Source organism: Muscardinus avellanarius (genome assembly GCF_963383645.1).
Source record: "Muscardinus avellanarius genome assembly, chromosome: X".
NCBI classification, from domain to species: domain Eukaryota; kingdom Metazoa; phylum Chordata; class Mammalia; order Rodentia; family Gliridae; genus Muscardinus; species Muscardinus avellanarius.
In genome coordinates, this window is record NC_137792.1 from 7,674,072 (window position 1) to 7,694,729 (window position 20,658).

Below are 20,658 nucleotides of genomic sequence, written 5' to 3' on the forward strand. Positions count from 1 at the left end.
GGACTGGAGCTCAGATGTAGATTATCTCTGGAATTAATTCTCAGTACCAGAAAAAAATGAGTAGCAGAGCTTTTAACAGGATTGGGAGGCTCTTGTCTGTATTCAGTAGAAACTTGGGTGAGAGTTATAATTACATATATATATATATACATTTTTTTTTGGTGGTACTGGAGGTAGAACCCAGGGGCTTTCTACCTCCGGGCTATACTCCCAGACCTATTTTTATATTTTATTTGGAAACAGGGTCTCACTAAGTTGCTGGGAGCCTCACTAAGTAGCTGAGGCTGGCTTCAAACCTGTGTGATTCTCCTGTCTCAGCCTCCCAAGCGCTGAGATTACAAGCCTGTACCTATACGCCCAGACCTATTTTATACTTTATTTGGAAACAGGGTCTCACTAAGTTGCTGAGAGCCTTACTAAGTACCTGAGGCTGGCTTTGAACCTGCGCGATCCTCCTGTCTCAGCCTCCCAAGCGCGGGGATTACAAGCGTGCGCCACCACGCCTGGCTTATTCTGGCCATTTAATATACTAAGTTGGAATAATGCAATATTCAAATACTGTATGTGGCCATAATTTCATCATCCTCATAAGCAGTATCACTTCACTTAAGCAGAGAGACCCATGCTTATCACTAAATGGGCATAATCGCATAACCAGACCATTATCCAGCCATCTAAACAAACAGATGTCGATCTGACCATTAATTTCCTTAGTAAAATAACTGAGCTATTTGAAATTAACACTTATGTAGTAAAGCCATATTTTGATCTGCAGTATTATTAGTGGATTTTCTTCTTCTTAATTTTTTTTTGGTTGTTGTTGTTAGTACTGGGGATTGAACCCAAGGGCGTTCTACTTCTGAGCTACACCCCTGAGGCCTTTTTATTTTTTGTTTGGAAATAGAATCTCACTAGGTTGCTGAGAATCTTATTAAGTTGTTGAGGCTGGGCTCAAACCTGTGATCCTCCTGTCTTAGCCTTCCAAGTACTGGGATTATAGGTGGGCAACACCATGCCTGTTTCCCCCCAAATTATACAAAAACATTTGCACGCCACGTGTTGCTAGTGTCTACTATACTGAACAGTACAGACAGTAAACATTTCCTTCACTGAAAAAAGTGCTTCAGTGGGACAGCAGCTTTTGTTTGGAAACCAGCCCTGGGACAGGACTTGGAATTTATTTGGAAGGGTAAGGGGGTGGGAAAATAAGACAGGAAAAGCAGACAGCTACAAAAGGCAACGTTGTTGAGTATGTCTACACTGGGACTACTGGGGCTGAATTAGGCTGGGGAACTCCGGGCATGAGTGTATAGCACACAGCTCAGGACCATCCTGCCCAAGACATGAAGCAGGTGGCCTATTTCTCCACCAGTTTCTACCAGTCATTGATTGAGGGCTGTCCCAGTAAAGAAGGGGAGACTTCTTGGACACTTGTATCTGTCCAGAACACGAGTGAAGAAGACACTGCATCCCTAGAGGGCCTCGAACACAGCAGGGGATTGGTCTGGGTTGGCAGGTCCCAAGTGCATGGGGGACCCACAGTGCTAGACTTCATCTGCTTCTAACTCTTCACCTGCTCTCAAGATACAACCATAATGGTGCGTGTATGTGTGTGTGTTGTCTATGTGTGTGCTCGTCTGTATGTTTATGGTGCTGAGGACTGAACCCAAGGATTTTCTACCCACAGCCCTTTTGGTTTTTGTTTTGAAATAGGGTCTAAGTTGCTGAGGCTGGCCTCAAACCTGCAATCCTCCTGTCTCAACCTCCCAAGTACCGCGATTACAGGTGTGTGCCACCATGTCTGGTGAACCACAACATTCTAATGTATCTCCCTGGGGACAATTGTGCATATATAAACTTGTATGTGTCTATTTTTTCCATTTAGACAAATGGGCAGATTCCATTTTGCTTTTTTACTTAATAGTATATTCTGGAAATAGTCCATTGGAGTCATTTCTTTAATTTCCTCTTCTTGGCTGCCTTTTATCACAAGTTCAAGTTGAAAGAAAAGAGCTGCAAAAGGCTGGAAGACCGCAAAGAGCTTCGTGTTTAGCGTATGGATTTGCAAGGCAAGCTGCTTGTTGGGACTGCAGTTTGGTTCAAGGGTGTGATTTTCCTATTAAAAACAAATGGGAGCCGGGCGCATGCTTGTAATCCCAGCATGTGGGAGGCACAGACAGGAGGATCACGGTTCAGCCAGCCTCAGCTACTTAGTGAGGCCCTTTGCAACTCAGTGAGACAGACCCTGTTTCAAAATAAAGAATAAAAATAGGGCTTGGGGTGTAGCTCAAAGGTAGAATGACCCTGGGTTCCACTCCCAGTACTGAAAGAGAGAGAGAGAGAGAGAGAGAGAGAGAGAGAGAGAGAGAGAGAGAGAGAGAGAGAGAAGAGAGAGCGAGCTAGCACGAGTAAGTGCAAGAGAGCGCAGGGCGTGGAGGCGCATGCACACTTGTAATCCCAGCATTTGGGAGGCTGAGACAGGAGTATCATAGTTTGTGGCCAGCCTCAGCTACTTTGTGAGGCCCTTTGCAGCTCAGTGAGACAGACCCTGTTTCAAAAAAAAGCATAAAAAATAGGGCTGGGGTGTCACTTGGAGGTAGGATGCCCCTGGGTTCCATCCCCAGTACCACCAAAGGAACTGTGGAGGGATTTGTTGGCTGGGGATAAACTCAGGCTGTATGTGAGCTTATTAGACAATAGAGTATGTAATCAATGCATTAAGCTCCCACGATGAGTGTAGCAGCAGAGGGCAGGAGGCTCGGGAGGTAGGGTATATTCTGAATAGAGGCATCTCAAGTCCCAGATTTGAGTTCCAACCCCACCGCTGATTTGTGTCTCCCCCACTCCCACAGCAGATCAAACCAGGGCCTCATGCCTGCCAGGCAACTGCTCTACCTGTGAGCTACTTCCCCAGCCCTTTTAACTTTTCTTATTATTATTTTGGCATGGCAGGGATTAAATACAGGGGCACCTCTCAAACATCGGGATTATAGGTGTGTATCTTCTTTAGACTCTTTCTTGGGGCAGGATACTGGGGATCAAATTCAAGGGAATTCTAATTTTGAGCTACATCCCCAGTCCCATTTTATTTATTTTGAAACAGGGTCTCACAAAATTGCTGATGGTGTAGCTCAGTTGCCAACGCTAGCCTCAAACCTGAGATCCTCCTGTCTCAACCTTCCAAGTTCTGGGATTATGGGCACCCGCCACCACACCCAGTATCCTACTGACTCTTAAAAAAACCACATTCTGAGCCAGGCATAGTGGTGCACACCTATAATCTCAGTCTTGGGAGGCTGAGATAAGGGGATCAGAAGTTCGAAGCCAACCTTGGAAATTTAGCTAGACCCACAGCAACTCAGTGAGATCCTGTTTCAAAATCAAAAAGAAAATAGAGTTGGGGAGGTATAGCTCAGAGTTAGAACACCACGGGGTTCAATCCCTAGTATAAAAAGAAGAAAGAAGCCGGGCGTGGTGGCGCACACTTGTAATCCCCGAGCTTGGGAGGCAGAGACAGGAGGATCGCGCAGGCTCAAAGCCAGCCACGTGCGCTGGCTTAGGAGACTCTGTTTCCAAATAAAAATGTAAAAATAGGTCTGGGAGTGTAGTCCGGAGGTAGAAGGGCTTCCAGGAACCCCAGTACCACCAGAAAATATAAAATAAAAGAAAAAGAAGAAAAAAAACAGAAAAAGGAGAGAGAGAGGAAAAGAGAAGAGTTTTATCCGTGGCATTCAGATTCTTTCTTTTCCAGCTCCTTTTAAAAAATGGGGGTCCATAATTTGAGGTCTGTGTCTTTATTCTCTGGCAGATTTTAGTCTCAAATAATGAAATTATTTATTTACATAAAAGTCAAATAATCCTAGCCAGGTGTGATGGTGCACACCTGTAATCCCAGTACTTGGAAGGCTGAGACAGGTTAATCCCAGGTTCACAATTTAGGGGACCATTAGGCACCTAGTGAGCCCCTGTTTTAAAATAAATAAGAAAAATCTGAGGGTATAGCTTGGAGGCAGAGTGCCCCTGGTTCAATCCCCAGTAACACACACACACACACACACACACACACACACACACACACACACACATGTCAAATAATCATGCAAAGACTTAGGTTCAAAGCTAGGCATGGTGGCGCATGCTTGTAATCCCAGCATTTGGGAGGCTGAGGCCAGAGGATTGTGGTTCATGGACAGCCCCAGCTACTTAGTGAGGCCCTCTGCAACTCAGTGAGACCCGGTTTCAAAATAAAAAATAGGGCAGGGGGTGTAGCTCGGAGGTTGAATGCCCCTGGGTTTCATTCCCAGACCCACAAAACAACAACAACAACAACAACAACAACAACTTAGGCTCAAATAAATAGTTATGTATCCCATTTCTCCACATCTCATTGTACCCCTAGAGTCCACTGTTTTCACGTGGGTTTGACAGATTCTATTTGTTCATACTTGTGGGATATAGTACGATAGTTCAATATATGGACACAATATGTATTGATCAAGTCAGGGTAATTAGCATTTCTACCTCCTCAAACATTTGTCATTTTTATGGGTTGGAAAACGTCAAACTCTGCTCTTCTAGTTATTTTGCAATACATCATAAATTTTTATAGACTGTAGTTACCCTACAGTGCTGTAGAACACCAGAACAAATTCCTATCTGTGTTTTGTTACCTGTTACCTAGGAGCTCTAAGTGACGTCTGAGTAAGAAGGAAGGAGAAGTGATTTATGTGGTTCTTTACCTGGGGGGTAAGCCATCCAGTAGAGAAACAGTGAGTACAAATGCTTGGCTGAGTCTCCCCGGTCCCTCTGGACTAGTGTTCGCCATATTAAAGTGTAGAGAGAGGACTCCCCCGGTAGACTTGTTTAAAATGTATAGTTTGATTCCTGAGTCTGGAGCCAGATCTATACTATGCCTTTTTTCTTCTTTTTTCTTCCTTCCTCCCTTCCTTTCTTCCTTTCTTTCTTCCTTTCCCCTTTCTTTCTTTCTTTCTTTCTTTCTTTCTTTCTTTCCTTTCCTTCCTTTTATTCCTTTACCTCTGCTCTCTTCCTTCTCTTTCTCCCCACTCTCCTCTCCATCCCTCCCTCTCTCTTCTTTTGGCACTGAGAATTGAACTCAGGGCATTCTTTTCCTGACCTACACTCCAAACCTTTTTTTTAAAAATGGAAACAGGATCTCGCTAGGTTTTTGAAAGCCTCACTGTGTTGCAGAGGCTGTCCTCAAACCTGCCTGTCTCAGCCACTCAAGTACTTGTATTACAGGTGTGCACTACCACATCCCACTGATATTCTGCATTAATAACGAGCTCCCCATCGGTGCTGTTGCTGGTGGTTTTAGAAGAAGCATATTTTGAGTCTCAAGTTCCTAGGAAGAGGAGACTAATGAGGCTGGAGTGGAATGAGAGTAAGTAGAATGAACTGGTGGCAATACAGGTAATAGAAGACAAGACCTTGCCATGTCTTATAGGCCAGCATGGGCTTGAGCTGCTATTGAAAATGAGATGATACTGCTTTGGGCACGGAGGCCATAATGGGCAGGAGAAGCAGGTAGAAGTAATAGGATGTTTGATGGGTTTGAGGATAAGAGATGCTGGATTACCTGGGCAGATGGAGTTGCCATTTCTGCCCCATATTCTTGTTTTTTTTTTTTTTTTACTCCTTAAATTTTTTTTGTGCATTGTAGTCATACATCTTAATGGAGTACAAGATGGTGGAGACATACATGGACACATCACCCAATTAGCTCTTACCCAGTTCCTGCCCCATCCCCTCTCCCTCCCTCCTTCTCATGTTTGGCTAAGTGACATCGATATGTTTGTTAATGTACATCATGGACATTGGAGAATTTCCAGTTCCACTTCTCTAGGTTAAGCCCTATTGAGTCTCATTATCGTAATAATTTTTTTTAGTACTGGGGATTGGACTCAGGACATTCTACCTTTGAGCTATATCCCTAAGCCTTTTTTATTTGGAAAAAGGGTCTCACTAAGTTGCTGAGGCTTGTTTTGAGCCAGTCTCAGCCTCTAATGTATTGGGATGACAGGTGTGCACCACCACGCCTAGCTAGAATCTGTGTTTTAATGAGCTCCCCAGGAGATGATTGAACAGGCCAAAGTCTGAGAAGTAGCAGCTATCACCACCCCCCAAATTGAACCACTGTAGGCTCCCACGCTGGGTTGAAAACAGCCCATCTCCCCTAGTGGGCTCAACTCTGGCTGCCCTAGGATTACCTGGGGAGCTTGACAAAACCCCAAAAGGACGGAAACAGTGACGCCTGGGCTCCCACTATTAGTGATTCTGATTTTATTGGGCTGGGGTGGGATCTGAGTGATGGGAACGTACAGTTAGTTCTGAGGACCTTCAGAGTCTGGCAGATGGATCCACATTCTGTTTCCCTTCCACAACGGTATTTCCTGCCTGCCTCGTGCTGTTCCGTCTTCCTGGAGTGCTCGTCTGCACCACCTCCATGTTGCCAGCTCTCCATTCCAGAAAGCTGAGCTCAAACACAGTCAATTCCACACCCGGGCCCCTGAGCTTCTCCTCCCCCAATTCCTGCTACATCTATAGCTGTATTTTGCTCACTACTCACATTCTCCACCACCTTTATTACGTATCACATGCCTTCTGCACATCAGTCTTTGGGTTTTATTCCCATCCCTGGACCACAGCTTCTGAGAAACCTTTGTACTAGTGGTCCTGGGAATTGAACTCAGGGGTACTCTGCCTCTGAGCGACACCCTCAGCCATTTCGTATTTTGAAACAGCATCTCACTAAGTCTCACTAAATTGCCTGCTGGCCTTGAACCTGCTATCCTCCTGCCGCAGCCTCCCAAGCATTGGGATTACAGGTATGCTTCACTGTGCCTGGCTAAACCAACAGTTTTATTTTGTGTGTGTGTGTGGTACTAAGGATTAAACTCAGGGGTTTCTGTCACTGAGCTACACTTCAGCCCTATTTTATTGTTTATTTTGAAACAGGATTTCACTGAGTGGCTGAGGGCCTTGCTAAGTTTGAGGCTGGCCACAAACCTAAAACCTTTTTTTTTTTTTTTTGGTACTGAGGATTGAACCCAGGGGTATTCTACCTCCAAACCATAACCCCCAGGCCTGTTTTTTATTCTTTAATTTGAAACAGGTTCTCACTGAGTTGCAAAGGGTCTCACTAAGTAGCTGAGGCTGTCTGTGAACCACGATCCTCCGGTCTCAGGCTCCAAATGCTTCACCATGCCGAGCTAAGCCAACTTTTAAAAAAATCTTTTTTTTATTACATCCGCACAGACCAGAAATTCATGTAACATAAAAGTAAACACTTGAAGATGAACAATTTAGTGCCTGCTAGTACAGTCTCGGTATTGTGCAACTACCACCTCTATCTAGTTCCACAACATTTGTGTCACCCCAAAGGGAAGCCCAGAACCCATTAGTAGCCATTCACCATTTCCACCCAATCCCAAGCACCTGGGAACTACTAATATGTTTTCTGTCGGTATTGATTTGCCTATGCTGGACATTTCATATAAATGAAATTATGCAATGTGGGCTGTTCATGACTGGCTTCTTTCACTGAGCATAGTATTTTTGTTCCTTCTTTTGTGTTACTGGGGATTGAAACTGGGGTGTTCTACTACTGAACTATATTCCAATCCTTTTTTGTTTCATTATTTTGAGACAGGGTCTTGCTAAGTTGCACTGGCTGGCCTCGAACCTGCTATCCTCCTGCCTCAGCTTCCCAAGTCACTGGGATTACAGGTGCATGTCACAGCACTTGGCTACTGTGATGATTTTGAGGTTTCTTAGCTTCTGTTACTGATAGTCTTCTTTCTACATCTCTAGCAGACGTAGAGTTTCTCCAAAGTTCTATTTTTAGCTTTTTCCTTTTAGCCTTTGTAACCTCTCTAAAAGTTTTATTCCACTTCCTTTAAATCCACTACGACAAGTAGACCCATGGTTTCTCAGTTTCTACACCTGGTCCAAACTTCTCTCTTGGGCCCAGAAATGTGTATTTAAATGCCCACAGGATGGATATGGTGGTGTAAGCTTGTAATCCAGTATTTGTGAGGCTGAGACAGGAGGGTCACATGTTCTGGTTCAGCCTCAGCAATTTAGCACAACCTTCAGCAACTTAATGAATCTGTTTCAAAATAAAAAGTTGGGGGTTCAGCTCACAGATAGAATGGTCTTTGGTTCGATTTCTAGTATCAGCAAATAGTAAATAAACACCCATGGAACCACTCTGCATCTACAGGAAAACCTCTTTACCCTTGCCCTTTGTGAATTCCTCTCTCAGTCAGTGGTGACATTTCCCCCAACCTCCCCCCAGCCAGAAAGTTGGGGTTCACTCTAACCTTTTCTTCCATCTCAAGGTGGTAAGTAGAGCAGAGAGCCTCAAAACCTAGGTTCAGTCTTCACTCTTGCTGCTGGATAGACTGCTGGTTCTGAGCAACTCATTTACTCAAGTCTTTTCTGTTTCTGGAAAATGAGAAATTGACCTCCAGGTGTTGTGTTGGGATCAAATAAGGCGGCGGATGTGAGGTGCTCAGCGCATAGGAGGTTTGTGTTATTACACTCATCTCTAATCAATCACACGTTGCCCATCCCTGCTAGTCTCCTCTTGCTGCTGTGACAAATGATCACAAACTTAGTGGCCTAAAGCAATATAAATATATTCCCTTACAGTTCTGAAGAGCAGAAATTGGAGATGAGTCTTACAGGGCTAAAGTCAAGGCATCGGCAGGGCCGCATTTCTTCTGGAAGCTCTAGGGGAGAATCCATTTTCTTGGCTTTTCCAATTTCTCGAGGCTGCCCATCTTCCTTGATTCGCAGCTCCCTCCTCTCATCACTCTGACCTCTGTTTCTCTCCTTTCGAATCACCTGCCCTCTCTTATAAGGACCCTTGTGACAACATTGTGTCCACCTGGAGAATCCAGGTTCATCTCCTGATCATAGGATCCTTGATTTCATCACATCAGCAAAGTGAAGCCACATAGTCATATAAAGGAAAATAGTCACAGGTTGTGGGACTGGGGACACCTTGTATGTGTAGGGCCTGACCACACAACCTCTAACAGTCCTTGTTTTTTCTCATCAGTTTCTTCTTTCTCTCTTTCTCTCTCATTGATTCCAGGGACATTTTACTTTTGGTTATATACCCCAACCTTTTTTTTTTTTTTACTTTGTTGTGGTACTGGGGATGGAACCCAGGGGCATTCTACCTCTGAGATACACCTCCAGTCCTATTTTTATTCTTTATTTCAAAACAGGATCTCACTGAGTTGCAAAGGGCCTAAGTAGCTGAGGCTGTCCTCGAACCGCGATCCTTCTGTCTCGGCCTCCCAAGTGCTGGGATTACAAGCGTGCGCCACCACGCCTGGCTCTGACCATTGTATTTTTTTTATTTTGAAACAGGGTCTCACTAAGTTGCTGAGGATCTCACTTAAGTTGCTGAAGCTGGCCTTGAACCTGCAATCCTCCTGTCTCAGCCTCCCAAATCCTGGGATTACAGGGGTGAGCCACCACACCTGGCTTCTATCAGTTTCTCTTTAATTTCCACTCTGTTAGAGAGTAATTCACAGCTCAATTAACTCTAGCTGGGGATGAGAAAGAGTAGTCTGAATACGTAACAAATGTGCAACACTTGTCCAGGATTTTCATTTCAGTGCCAAGGGTTGTCCCTCTCCAGCCATAGCTCTCCCTGATCCCTGTTCCCAATATTATCACCTCCTGCCCTTTGCTGACAACAGAGATCAAAACTTCTCACCTGAGTAGCTATAGCTGCTTCTGGCACTCTGGGCCTTAGGCCTTAACTCACTTGGAAGATCCTCAAAGCTGTGAATTTGCGCAGGAGCTCTCTGTCCTAGGCCCTTAAACCTCTGGCTGTTCTTGGGGATGAAAAATGATTTGGCTACAAAGGACCAGAGAGAAGCCAAAATGCACTCTGCTCAGGCATAAACCTAGACCCACCTGGGCAATTTTGCTTCTTGCTGCTTTTAGAGTACAATGATATGTGGAGAGTATCTAACAAATATTTGCATTATTACAAGCATATACAAACATGTGCAAATGTTATCTGGAAGTTTCTAGAATTTCCCCAGTGAGCCTTTTCTTGGTGAGAGTCCAGTGTACCTCACTGTAGACAAACATAAAATGTGAGGTTATACAGAATAATAGTCTTTGACATTTATTTAAAATATCTACCATGCTGGGGGTGTAGCTCAGTAGTAGAATGCTTGCCTAGCAACTGTGAAGCCCTGGGCTTGATTCCCAGCACCAAACAAACACAACAAAACAAACAAAAAACAACCACTCAAGTACATATTGATGAGAAAACTAAATATTAAAGCTCTTGGCACCTGAAAAAATACAAGATTGGCAGAAGGCCAAACTAAAGAAAGAAAATCTGTACATTATATAAAATTAAAATAGTTAAAGAAATTTGAAATATGTATCTATTTATTTACTTTTGCAGTGCTGGAGATTGAACCCAGGGGTATTCTACCTCTGAGCTACATCCCCAGCCCTATTTCATTTTTCATTTGGAAACAGGGTCTTGTTAAGTTGCTGAGAACCTCACAAAATTGCTGAGGCTGGCTTTGAACCTGGGGCCCTCCAGTATCAGCCTTCCAAGTACCAGCATTACAGGCATGTGCCACCATGCCTGCCAATATTTGGGATCTTTAATACAGGAAAGAAAAATCTTAGAGCTGACTATTTTTAAGATTTGAAGGCCTACCATGGGGATGAGGTCTTGTAGTCATGCACCTATAAGACTGACTTCATTTGAGAGGGTGTCTGGAGGGTCCTCAACTGAGTGTAGTAGTGAATTGACTGGCCATTAATTTTCCCGACAACCCTGTGATTCTCAGAGCCAGAAGACAAGAGCTATAAAATATCTAGAGACTTAGAGTTTTGGGGAAAAGCTGAGAAAACTTTAATCCTAGGGCATAGCAGTCCAATTCTATAAGCTAGTGAGTGGAAAGAAACAAAGACTGTTATTTGCACAAAAGGTAGCAAGAATTCCTTCCATCCCTGAATGCTCATCTTCTTGCAGTGTGACTCCCAATTCCTTCCATCAGGAGGTAGAGTTGACTTTTTCAATCCATGAATCTGGCTTGACCATGTGTTCTTTGGATAATGGGACATCAGCAGATGTGAAGAAAGAAATTTATGCCAGTACCATGCTGTTTTAATTACTATAACTCTGTAGTATAATTGGAAGCCAGAAATTGTGATACCCTTTGTATGGTTCTTGTTGCTGAGAAATGCTTTGTTTATTCTGGGTATATTTTTTCTCCATATGAAGTTTATGATTTTTCTAGGTCTATGAAGAATGACATTGGTATTTTGACAGGGATTGCATTGGTTCTGTAGATCATTTTTGGTAGAATGGCCATTAAAATATCTACCATGTTGGTGGTATAATTTGGCAGACTGCTGTTCCTCTTAGTCTATATACAGTTCTTCTTTCCATATTTCTAAGGAAAAGAACTCACAACACTGAATTTTTAATGTAGATGCTTTCCACTGGGTTGCAAACTCAAATATCCCAGTGACTGACAGGATGTCACTGATGTCCTTTGAGCTCTTCAAATTCACTGGGATCCAAAAATTGATTAGCCTACTCTCCAAACTGTTTTCTCATTATTTTCTTTAACCCAAAAAGTAGAACTACCATCCAGGATAGAAACCTGAGCCACCCTAGACTGCTCCATCATCTGCCCCAAATCACTAAGCCAAAGTCTATTTTGGCAGCATCTCTGGAATGTGCCCCTCTTTTTTCTTTATCACTGCTACATCCTCAGTTCAAAAATTCAGACAAAGTACAAAAGCATTATCCAGAGACATATATTCTCAAGCTGAATTAGGACTGGCCGCTACACCTCAGCTCCAGTATGATATACATTGAGGGTGGGAATCAGCTCCAGACTCTTTATGCTTTGTATACAATGTACTGTCCACACAGTGTGAAAGTGGTTGTAAAGTTCAGTATGGCACTATAGCTAAAAGCAGGGAGCTGAGCAGTCAGAATGCCTGGGTTTGGAGCCTGCCTCCATCCTTTGCTGTGAACTTGGTTATGTCAGTTAATTTCTCTGTGCTTCAATGTTCTCACCTGCAAAATGGAAATGATACTCCTTCAGCACAATTCTCAATTCCCCAAAGCTCTGAAAGTTTTTTAAAAAATTTGTTTTGCATTAAAACCATGACCGTAACGATTTGATGACAAAACTTGGCCTGAAGGGGATTGCAGATATTTATGGTCTTTCTTTAGCTTATATTTTCCATTTGATAGTACACCTGTCTTTGTTGGCAGACTGCTGCTCCAGCCCATTGAGATTAGTCCTGAAATAGGCTGTTTGGCTTTTCAAAAATACAACAATGCCCGAATTCTGAAACACACTTGACCTAAAGGTTTTGGAGATAATAAAAGGTCTGTACCTATTATTAACTACACTTTGAGTGAGCCTTTCTGTTGCTATGACCAAAATACCTCACAAGTACAATGTAAAGGAGGAAAGATTTATTGGCTTATGTTTTTAGAGGTTTTGTCCATGGTCAGCTGGTTTCAAGGGAGAAAGCACAGTGGCAAGCTGCTCTCAGTCATGGCAGCTGAGAGCAGAGAGAAAGAAAGCGCGTGAGAGAGCAAGAGCACGAGAACCCAGGGGACAGATCTAGTCCCCAAGGTTACACCCCCAGTGACCCACATCTTCCACTATGTTCCACTTTTGAACATTGCTGTATTGTGATATGCTTTCAAAACATGAATGTTTGGGGGAATATCCTAAACCCAACCCACAATGGCTACCTCATATATTTGTCTGATTGCTAAAGGAATTATCTCTAAAACACTTCAATTATTATTTATGACATAAGGTGCTTATTGTAACCCTAGGAAGTGAGGCTAGTAGAGTAAGCGTCTAGAGTAGGACTCACAGTAAAGCCCTAGAAACTGTTCGATAAATAAACCTTTCATGGAACATTTGACGCTAGAAAACAAGTGGGAGATAAACCATTTTGTGTCAGAAAAGAGTTTGATGAGTACAGGAGCTTCCGTCAAAACTGGGTTGTTACCATAGCTTTTCTGTTACAAATAACATAAACATTAGAGAGGCAGAAAAAGCCTTTTTGAATGACACTCCAACCTTCTCTCTGCTTAGAACCAACCAATATTCTGAAGTTGATGTGTATGTGAATCATGTCTACACACTTCCAGATTTTAGTACATATATTTGCCCATGGTATTTTTTTCTCTATTTTATTGGGTACTGGGGATCGAATCCAGGAATGTTTTACCTCTAAGCTACACCCCCACTTTTCATTTTCCATTTTGAAACAGTCTCCCTGAGTTGCCGAGGGCTTTGATAAGTGGCTGAGGCTGGTCTCAAACCTGTGACCCTCCAGTATCTGCCTCTCAAGTACTGAAATTACAGGTGTGCACCACCATGCTGTGTTTTTCTAAAGCTTTGTAAAAATGGTATCATATTATACCTATACAGCTTCCTTTAAAAAAAACCCTCAACATTATCATGATCATACATGTAGTGTAGCTGAGTTATCTTAAGGTCTCACCTAATAATCACCCTTCTGTGAACATTCTTACTGTTTACTTACCCACGTTCCATAATAGCTGCTGAATTTACTTCCTGTTATTATGATGCAGTGACTATTCTTACATGGACCTCCTTGTACCCAGTTGGAAGAGTGTCTGTTGGGCATATACCAGGGGAATAGGAATGCTGGGTCACATGTGAGTATTTTAACTTTATAAGCAAATGTCATTGTGCTCTTCAAAAAGGTAGAGCAACGTACACTCCCACTGGAGCGTGAGTCCCTGCCTCCCTACATCTTTGCTATAGGTGACATTTTCACTCCTTTTCAACATTTGTCTATCTGAAATGTGTGAAATATCACTCTTATTTTAATGAATAGATCTCTGGTTACCAATGGAGTTGAACATCTTTTCTGTAATAGGCTTGTAAGCTGTCTGCCAGACTCCTGTATATTAGAATACGTATTTGGTCTCTGCCTCTGTTTCCTGACATCTAGCTCCTGAAACCCTCTATAGAGAGACTGTAGGAGAATATTTTGTTCTAATATTTGATATTTGCCTCTGGTTCCTAACACAGAGCTCCTATATCCCTTGGAATTTTCTGGTTAATATGAACATCTTTTGTTCTAATGAGGCAACTCATGGTGGGCTCCTGGATGGCTCTGGGAGGGGGGGTGGTTGCTAGGGAAACCAACCACGATTAAAGGTATGAAAGTTGTAAGAATTCAAGTAGAGTTGTCTGTATCAACCTTCACAAAAAATAAGTCAATAATGCCAGAAGATTATGAAGGAAGGGTTCTTACACATGTTTCCTCAGAGCAACTATCACAAAAGACTCTGCCAGAACCACAACCTCACACAAAGGTCACTGCAACCTTACACAAAAAATATTTCTGCAAGGACATCTGCCCAGCAGCAGTCTGTTCAACCTTGGACTGACGTCACTCTGGTTATTAATCATTGTGGTGAAGGCTTACTGTTTTTGCCTTTAAAAGTTTCCCCTTCCTCAACTTCTTTGAATGCACTCATAGTTTACTAAGGCGTGTGAATTCTCATTGAAATGATGTTGTTCTGTTCAAATCAATATTCTTTTTGGAAAAAATATGATTGATTTTTTAGTTTGATGGATGGGTAAACCTTTCAGCCCCAATTCTCCAACCTCTGAGAAAGAGAAGGAAGCTAAAGATGAAGTTGATCACCAATGTGTCATGATTTAATCATCCCTATACAATGAAGTCTCCATAAAGCCCCCAAATGTCGGGTTTGGAGGGTTCCCTGATAGCTGAACACATAAGTTTGCCTGGAGGTGGTATACCCAGAGAGGCAGGGAAGCTCTTTCTCTTCTTTCCACTTACTCCACATCTCTCCTTTCCACGCGCTCTCTCTCCATATACTTCATCTATGCATCTGGCTATTTCTCTGTAATATCCTTTAGAATAAACAGGAAATGTAAGGGTTTCTCTGAGCTCTGTGAGCTGTCCTAGGAGATTAGTTGAACCCTAGAAGAGGGTCATGGGAACCTCGATTTATAGTCAGTCGGTCAGAATTATTATAGGTGATAACCTCCTACTTGTGATTAGTATCTGAAGTGGGGGACAGTCTTTTGAGACTGAGCCAACTTATGGGATCTGATGGTAACTCCAGATAGTGTCAGAATTGAATTAAATTATAGGACACACAGTTGGTGTCTGTTAAAGAATCACTTGGGGTGTGTGGGAAAAACAACTCCATACAACTAGGGTCAGAGGTATTCTATGTTGTATTGAGTTTTAAAGTAGAGAGAAAATTGTTTTACTTTCCCATAAGACAGCAGCTCTTCAAATATGAGTTCCATGAGTGGCAAAGATGGCCTTTCTCAAAGGGCATGTGATCCTATCAGTTGAGCTATCCCGATTCTTTTATGACTGCTGAAAGAGCTAGAGACAATTAATCAGCACTATGTGCCCAGATGGTCTCACATAAACATGAAGGATAAGGCTATCAGATTGTTGCCAATAGACAGAAGCAAACCTGGGATTTAGAAGGGATTTAACATTAATGGGATTTAACATTTTTTTTGGGGGGGGTTACTGGGAGTTGAATCCAAGAGTCTTCTATATCCAGACTACATCCCTGGCCCTTTTATTTTTTATTTTGAAACAGGGTCTCGCTAAGTTGCTGAGGCTGGCCTTAAACCTATGATCCTTCTGTCTCTCCCAAGTACTGGGATTATAGGTATGCACCACCATGCCTGGCTTCATTTTACTCTTTTTCAGATAAGATCACTTGCCAGCAGTTAGTAAAAAGGTGAAATCAGGCAGTCCACCCTTGAGCAGGCTATCATGTCATCAAGGAAAGCTACTCTAGCTGCATTTAGATTCTCCAGAACACCATGGGAGCTTAGATGAAGAATTTACCTGATAGGCTGAGTCCACTGATGTTGCTAGTATCTTCCCCTCAGCACCCCCACCTGTACCATGTCCCTGTCAGAATCTTCAGCCCCCTTGTAGAGAGTATTGGGATATAGTTCAGCATCATTTGTCAAGTATCCTTTGTGATTTGACCAGTACCTACTTTGTTAGAATTCTATGTAGCTGGTATCCAGATGGACTCTCAGTCCCAGAGAAAGGTATTTGACAGCCCTGGACTTTCCTTGACAATCACCTTCTTTCTTGCCATAGCCCCCCCACCCCAAGAAGCATTTGCAAATTTCTAGAGGCTTGTCTGCTTGTCAAAATGGTGGTGGGGGCCGGGTGTGGTGGTGTACACTAGTACTTGGGAGACTGAGATAGGAGGATCCCAGGTTACAGGTCAGTCTCAGCAACTTAGACCCTCACAACTTAATGAGATCCTGTTTTGAAATAACAAATAAAAAGGACTAGTGGTATAGCTTGGAGGTAGAATACCTCTGAGTTTAATTTCCAGTATCAAAAAAATGGGTATAGGTGCTACTAGTATCAAGTTGAGGCTAGGCATGCTGCTAAACATCCTATAATGCATAGACCCGGTTTAGCCACAAAATATGATGTGGTCCCATATATCAGTAGTACTGAAGCCAAGAAGCCCTAACCTTATGTGTCTGTCTTCTTCATATCTTTAGCTACCTCTAGCAATATACAGACACAGTTACTATCACGGCACGCTTGTCTGCCTCCCCACCTAGAAAATAAGTTCCCTGAGAGGAAACTATGGTGTAGCCAACTCGATGGAAAAGACTGAAATGTTTGGTGAACAAATGAATGAACAAACAGGGCATGGTGGTGCACGCTTGTAATCTCAGTACTTGGGGGAAGCTGAGACTGGGGATCCAGGTTCGTGGCCAACCTCAGCTGCTCAGTGAGATCCTCTGCAACTTAGTGAGACCCTGATTCAAAATAAAGAATTAAAAATAGGGCTGAGGGTGTAGCTCGGAGGTAGAATGCCCCTGGGCTCCATCCCAAGCACCACAAAAAACCCCAAACAAAAATAAAAAATCAAACCAAGTGAATGAACAAGTCATGGGGGCTTTGTATCAGAAATTATCTGAAGAACACCTGGGAAGGGCTGATGGGCATGAGGTGTTCAGAAGCCAACACATCAATTCAAAGAGTTAACACAAAAGTATTTCTTCATATTTGTAAGTTGTATATCCTGGACTCCCCCCTGGCATTTCTCAGCAATTTTTAAAGACTGATATAAATGTTAATATAGATATGGAACATTAACCATGTGGCCAAGTACTACATATTTTATAGACACTACTCAATGTGGTCTTTGCAATCACCTCATGAAGGGGAATCGTCAGCACTTGTTTGGGGGATGAGGAAGGAATGCAAAAGCAACTCATCATGGTAACTAAGCTGGCAGGAGTGGGACAGTATGGTAGCTTCTTTGGGGGGGGGAGGTATGAGATTCCAGGGCAAAGAGAAATATTTCACTCTTAAATAGCTAAGTGCCCATTTTGAGGACTGGCTTTGGTTTGTATTTGTGTCTAGCTCACATTTATTTTTATACTTAGGCACGTGAGTTTCTGGCACAGTAGACAAATGCTGAAGACTGGGAACTGTCGTCATGTGTCACCTTAGGGGCAAGTGAATTCAGAATCTGGTTTGCAGTAACTAAGCACAAATTGCAACTTTGGTAATGAAACAAGAGCTTAGAAAAATCAACACCCGAGGCTGATGAAAGTAATACATTTGTCTCGGGGCAGGGGCTGAACGTGAAGCTAAGTGTTCTTAGGGAGAAACATGTCAATACTAAATCTTTTCACCAACCTTTGATGGATGTGCTAATCTTCTCAGGTCAACCCGGGCTCACCCTGGCAATGCACTGTAATAACTTATTTAAAAGGCAGCTGGCTTTTATAAATGGACTGTTCTATCAAGTTTTAGATTTTCATTCTCAGAAATATATTCTCTTATAAAAATATTCGCATATATAGTAAGAGATCAACTGTGCACTTTCTACAAAGAGGAGACTGCAGAGGTGACCAGGTTTGGGAGTTACTGCTCTTTGCTCTCAATTCTGTATGGCATCAAGGTCTGTAGAAAAAAACAAGATAACACCAATGTCAGGCAATATTCATTCCATTAGAGCAGCAGTTGGCAAGCTACGAATGGTAGACCCAATCTGGCCCACGACCTGTTTTGTAAATAAAGTTTTATTGGAACACAGCCACACCTATTTGTTTACCTATCATCTATGGCTGCTTTCCTGCTCTAAAGGCAGTTGAGTATTAAGTGACACAGACTACATGGCTTACAAAGCCAGAAGTCTTACTCTCTTTCCCTTTACAGAACACTCAGGATGGCCTCTGTACTAGAGAGAAGTAGTAGTCTTCTCATGGCATGCTTGTATAATTTCCAAGGGGGGAGGCTAAAAGAATGGCATCAGTGTGGGCTCCATTCTCAGCATTTGGGAGGCTGAGACAGGAGGATCGTGGTTGGAGGACACCTCAGCTACTTAGTGTTGCCCTCTGCAACTCAGTGAAATGGTTTCAAATTAAAGAATAAAAAAAATTGGGCTGAGAGTGTTGCTCTGAGGTAGAATGCCCCTGGGTTCCATCCCCAGTACAACACACACACACACACACACACACACACACACACACACACACAGAATGGCTGAATATCTAGCTTTTTAAAGGTATTTGTGAAGTTAGGGTGGGTTCAAAAAATAAAATATAAGAAGGCAAAACACCAGGCAGTATCTCTAGGCAAGAACGTTGAGTTGGGCATTATTATTGACAACACTGAAAACCAGTAAAATACATACAAGATCATTTTATGTCAAAAGAAAACATCTCATTTTGGCCATGGCAAACATCCTGCCGACTTCCAGGTGGATGCCATATTGCATGCACTCTGGGCTGGCCCACCAGGACTGTGGTAACCATGTTTGTATCTCAGGGTAAAGGCCTTTTGCACTGAGTAACGGGGATGAGGGAGACGGAGCAGGTGAGGCTGGGAGCTGGGTTCAGCATTCTCCGGGGGCCCTGCTCCCAAGACTCAGAACTTGAGGGGGATGACCGGCCAATACTTGGGCTGCTTTCTGTCACAGTGCTTGTCGAAGCTCAGCTGCACCGCAGCCTCCATGGCCTGGATCTTGGCGGCGCTGTTTCCGTACAAACGCTTCATTTCGGCCTGGCGCCGCTCACCGGGCCTCTCCGTCGGGGGCAACACCGACCTCCGAGTGTTGTAGTACAGGCCATGGTCGGCGTTCACGTAGTCGTCCAGGCGCTCCGCATCCAGCTGTTGCTGCCGCCCTGGGAACAGACACCGACATGATCACACGCATGCGCACAGGAATATGCAGGGGTGAAGGAGGGTGAATGCGGCTGCTTCCACCAGATGTGCTGCCCGTGGCCCTGAAGGTCCCAGAGCTTCCCCTTCCCAATTGGGAAATCGGCCCTGTGTGTCAGCTCCGATTTCCTCCAGATCCTGAAGCAGGACTTGCAGATGATTATCATCTAAGTTAATGAACTCACTGCTCATTTCTCAGGGGCGATTATACACTGGTAGAAATAGCAAAAAGGAAAAAAAAATCACAAGGAAACCTGTCATCCCGACCCACCAAACCTCTGCAGTGTGCCCTGAAAAATACAAAAATGAAGCCACCTGGGTTTCTTTTGTCACCATCAAGGCTGCTCCGTATCTGCCAAACCATGAGTGGCCGATGGTACTGGCTTGCTTCCAAACACTGTACCAGGCTGGCCCGGGAACCAAAAGCTTCCTAAAGAGTCCAGTGTGGCAAGAGGCAGTACTCACCACCACAAATGAGGTGGTGGGGAAAAAAAATCACCCTTCCAACAAAGGTATTGATTTTAGGTAAGGTGGAAAAGAATAAGCCCGAGGAAGTATAGACTGCAAGAGTGATGGATGATCCTTCCACAGATGCACAACACAAAACATGCCAAGCAACGAAAGGTTAAATGACTCAACACTTGAAGATAAAAGGGCAAAGGAATGGCAATTCTACAAGTGGAATTAAGACCTCTGACTTCTCATCTTCCTGCTATACTAACAAATCCGCAATAGTGGACTACTTTCTTCATTGTGGGCTTTGACCTTCCACTTTACAGGTTAGCCTAGGTAAACCTGCAGGTGTAAAGTATTTATGATACATCCTTTTTTATTGGTGCAGTGTATTCATACATCATAGTGGGGTAAAAAACTTGTGTAGACATACATGTACACATCACCCATTTAGTCCCTAACCAATTCCCACCCCATTCCCTCCCCATCCCTCCTTCCCATGCTTGGCTTAGTGGTTGACTTCGATATGTTTAAGTACATCATGTGCTTTAGAGAGTTTCCTTCTTCCCCCCTCCCATTCCCTCTTTTTTGTGGTACTGGAGGTTGAACCCAGGGGCACTCTACCAAAGAGCAACACACCAGTTCTAATTTTGAAAATTTTGAATCAAGGGTTTTGTGTTTTTTTTTTTTTTTGTACTGAGAATTGAACTCAGGGATATTTTTCCTCTAAGCTACACTCTCAGGACTTTTTATTTTGAAACAGGGTCTTGCTAAATTACTGTGCACTGGCCACAAACCAGCAATCCTCCTATCTCAGCCTCACAAGTACTGGGGTTACGGGCATGCACCACCATGTCTTCCTGGCTGTATCCTTTGAATGGATTCCTGTAAAATAAAATGTACTTA

The 20,658-nt window shown here is 43.3% G+C and overlaps 1 protein-coding gene across 1 annotated transcript in view; it reads right to left on the minus strand.

Annotated features, from left to right (window-relative positions):
- Positions 1-19,005: 19,005 nt before the first annotated feature.
- The window catches only part of GEMIN8 (gem nuclear organelle associated protein 8), a gene marked incomplete at its 3' end in the record, with an annotated part of 19,641 nt that continues 17,988 nt past the window's right edge, over positions 19,006-20,658 (minus strand). The window contains exon 4 of the mRNA XM_080718507.1: positions 19,006-19,262. Within this exon, the coding sequence (XP_080574633.1) occupies positions 19,006-19,262 (257 nt within the window). The remainder of the gene's footprint in view (positions 19,263-20,658) is intronic.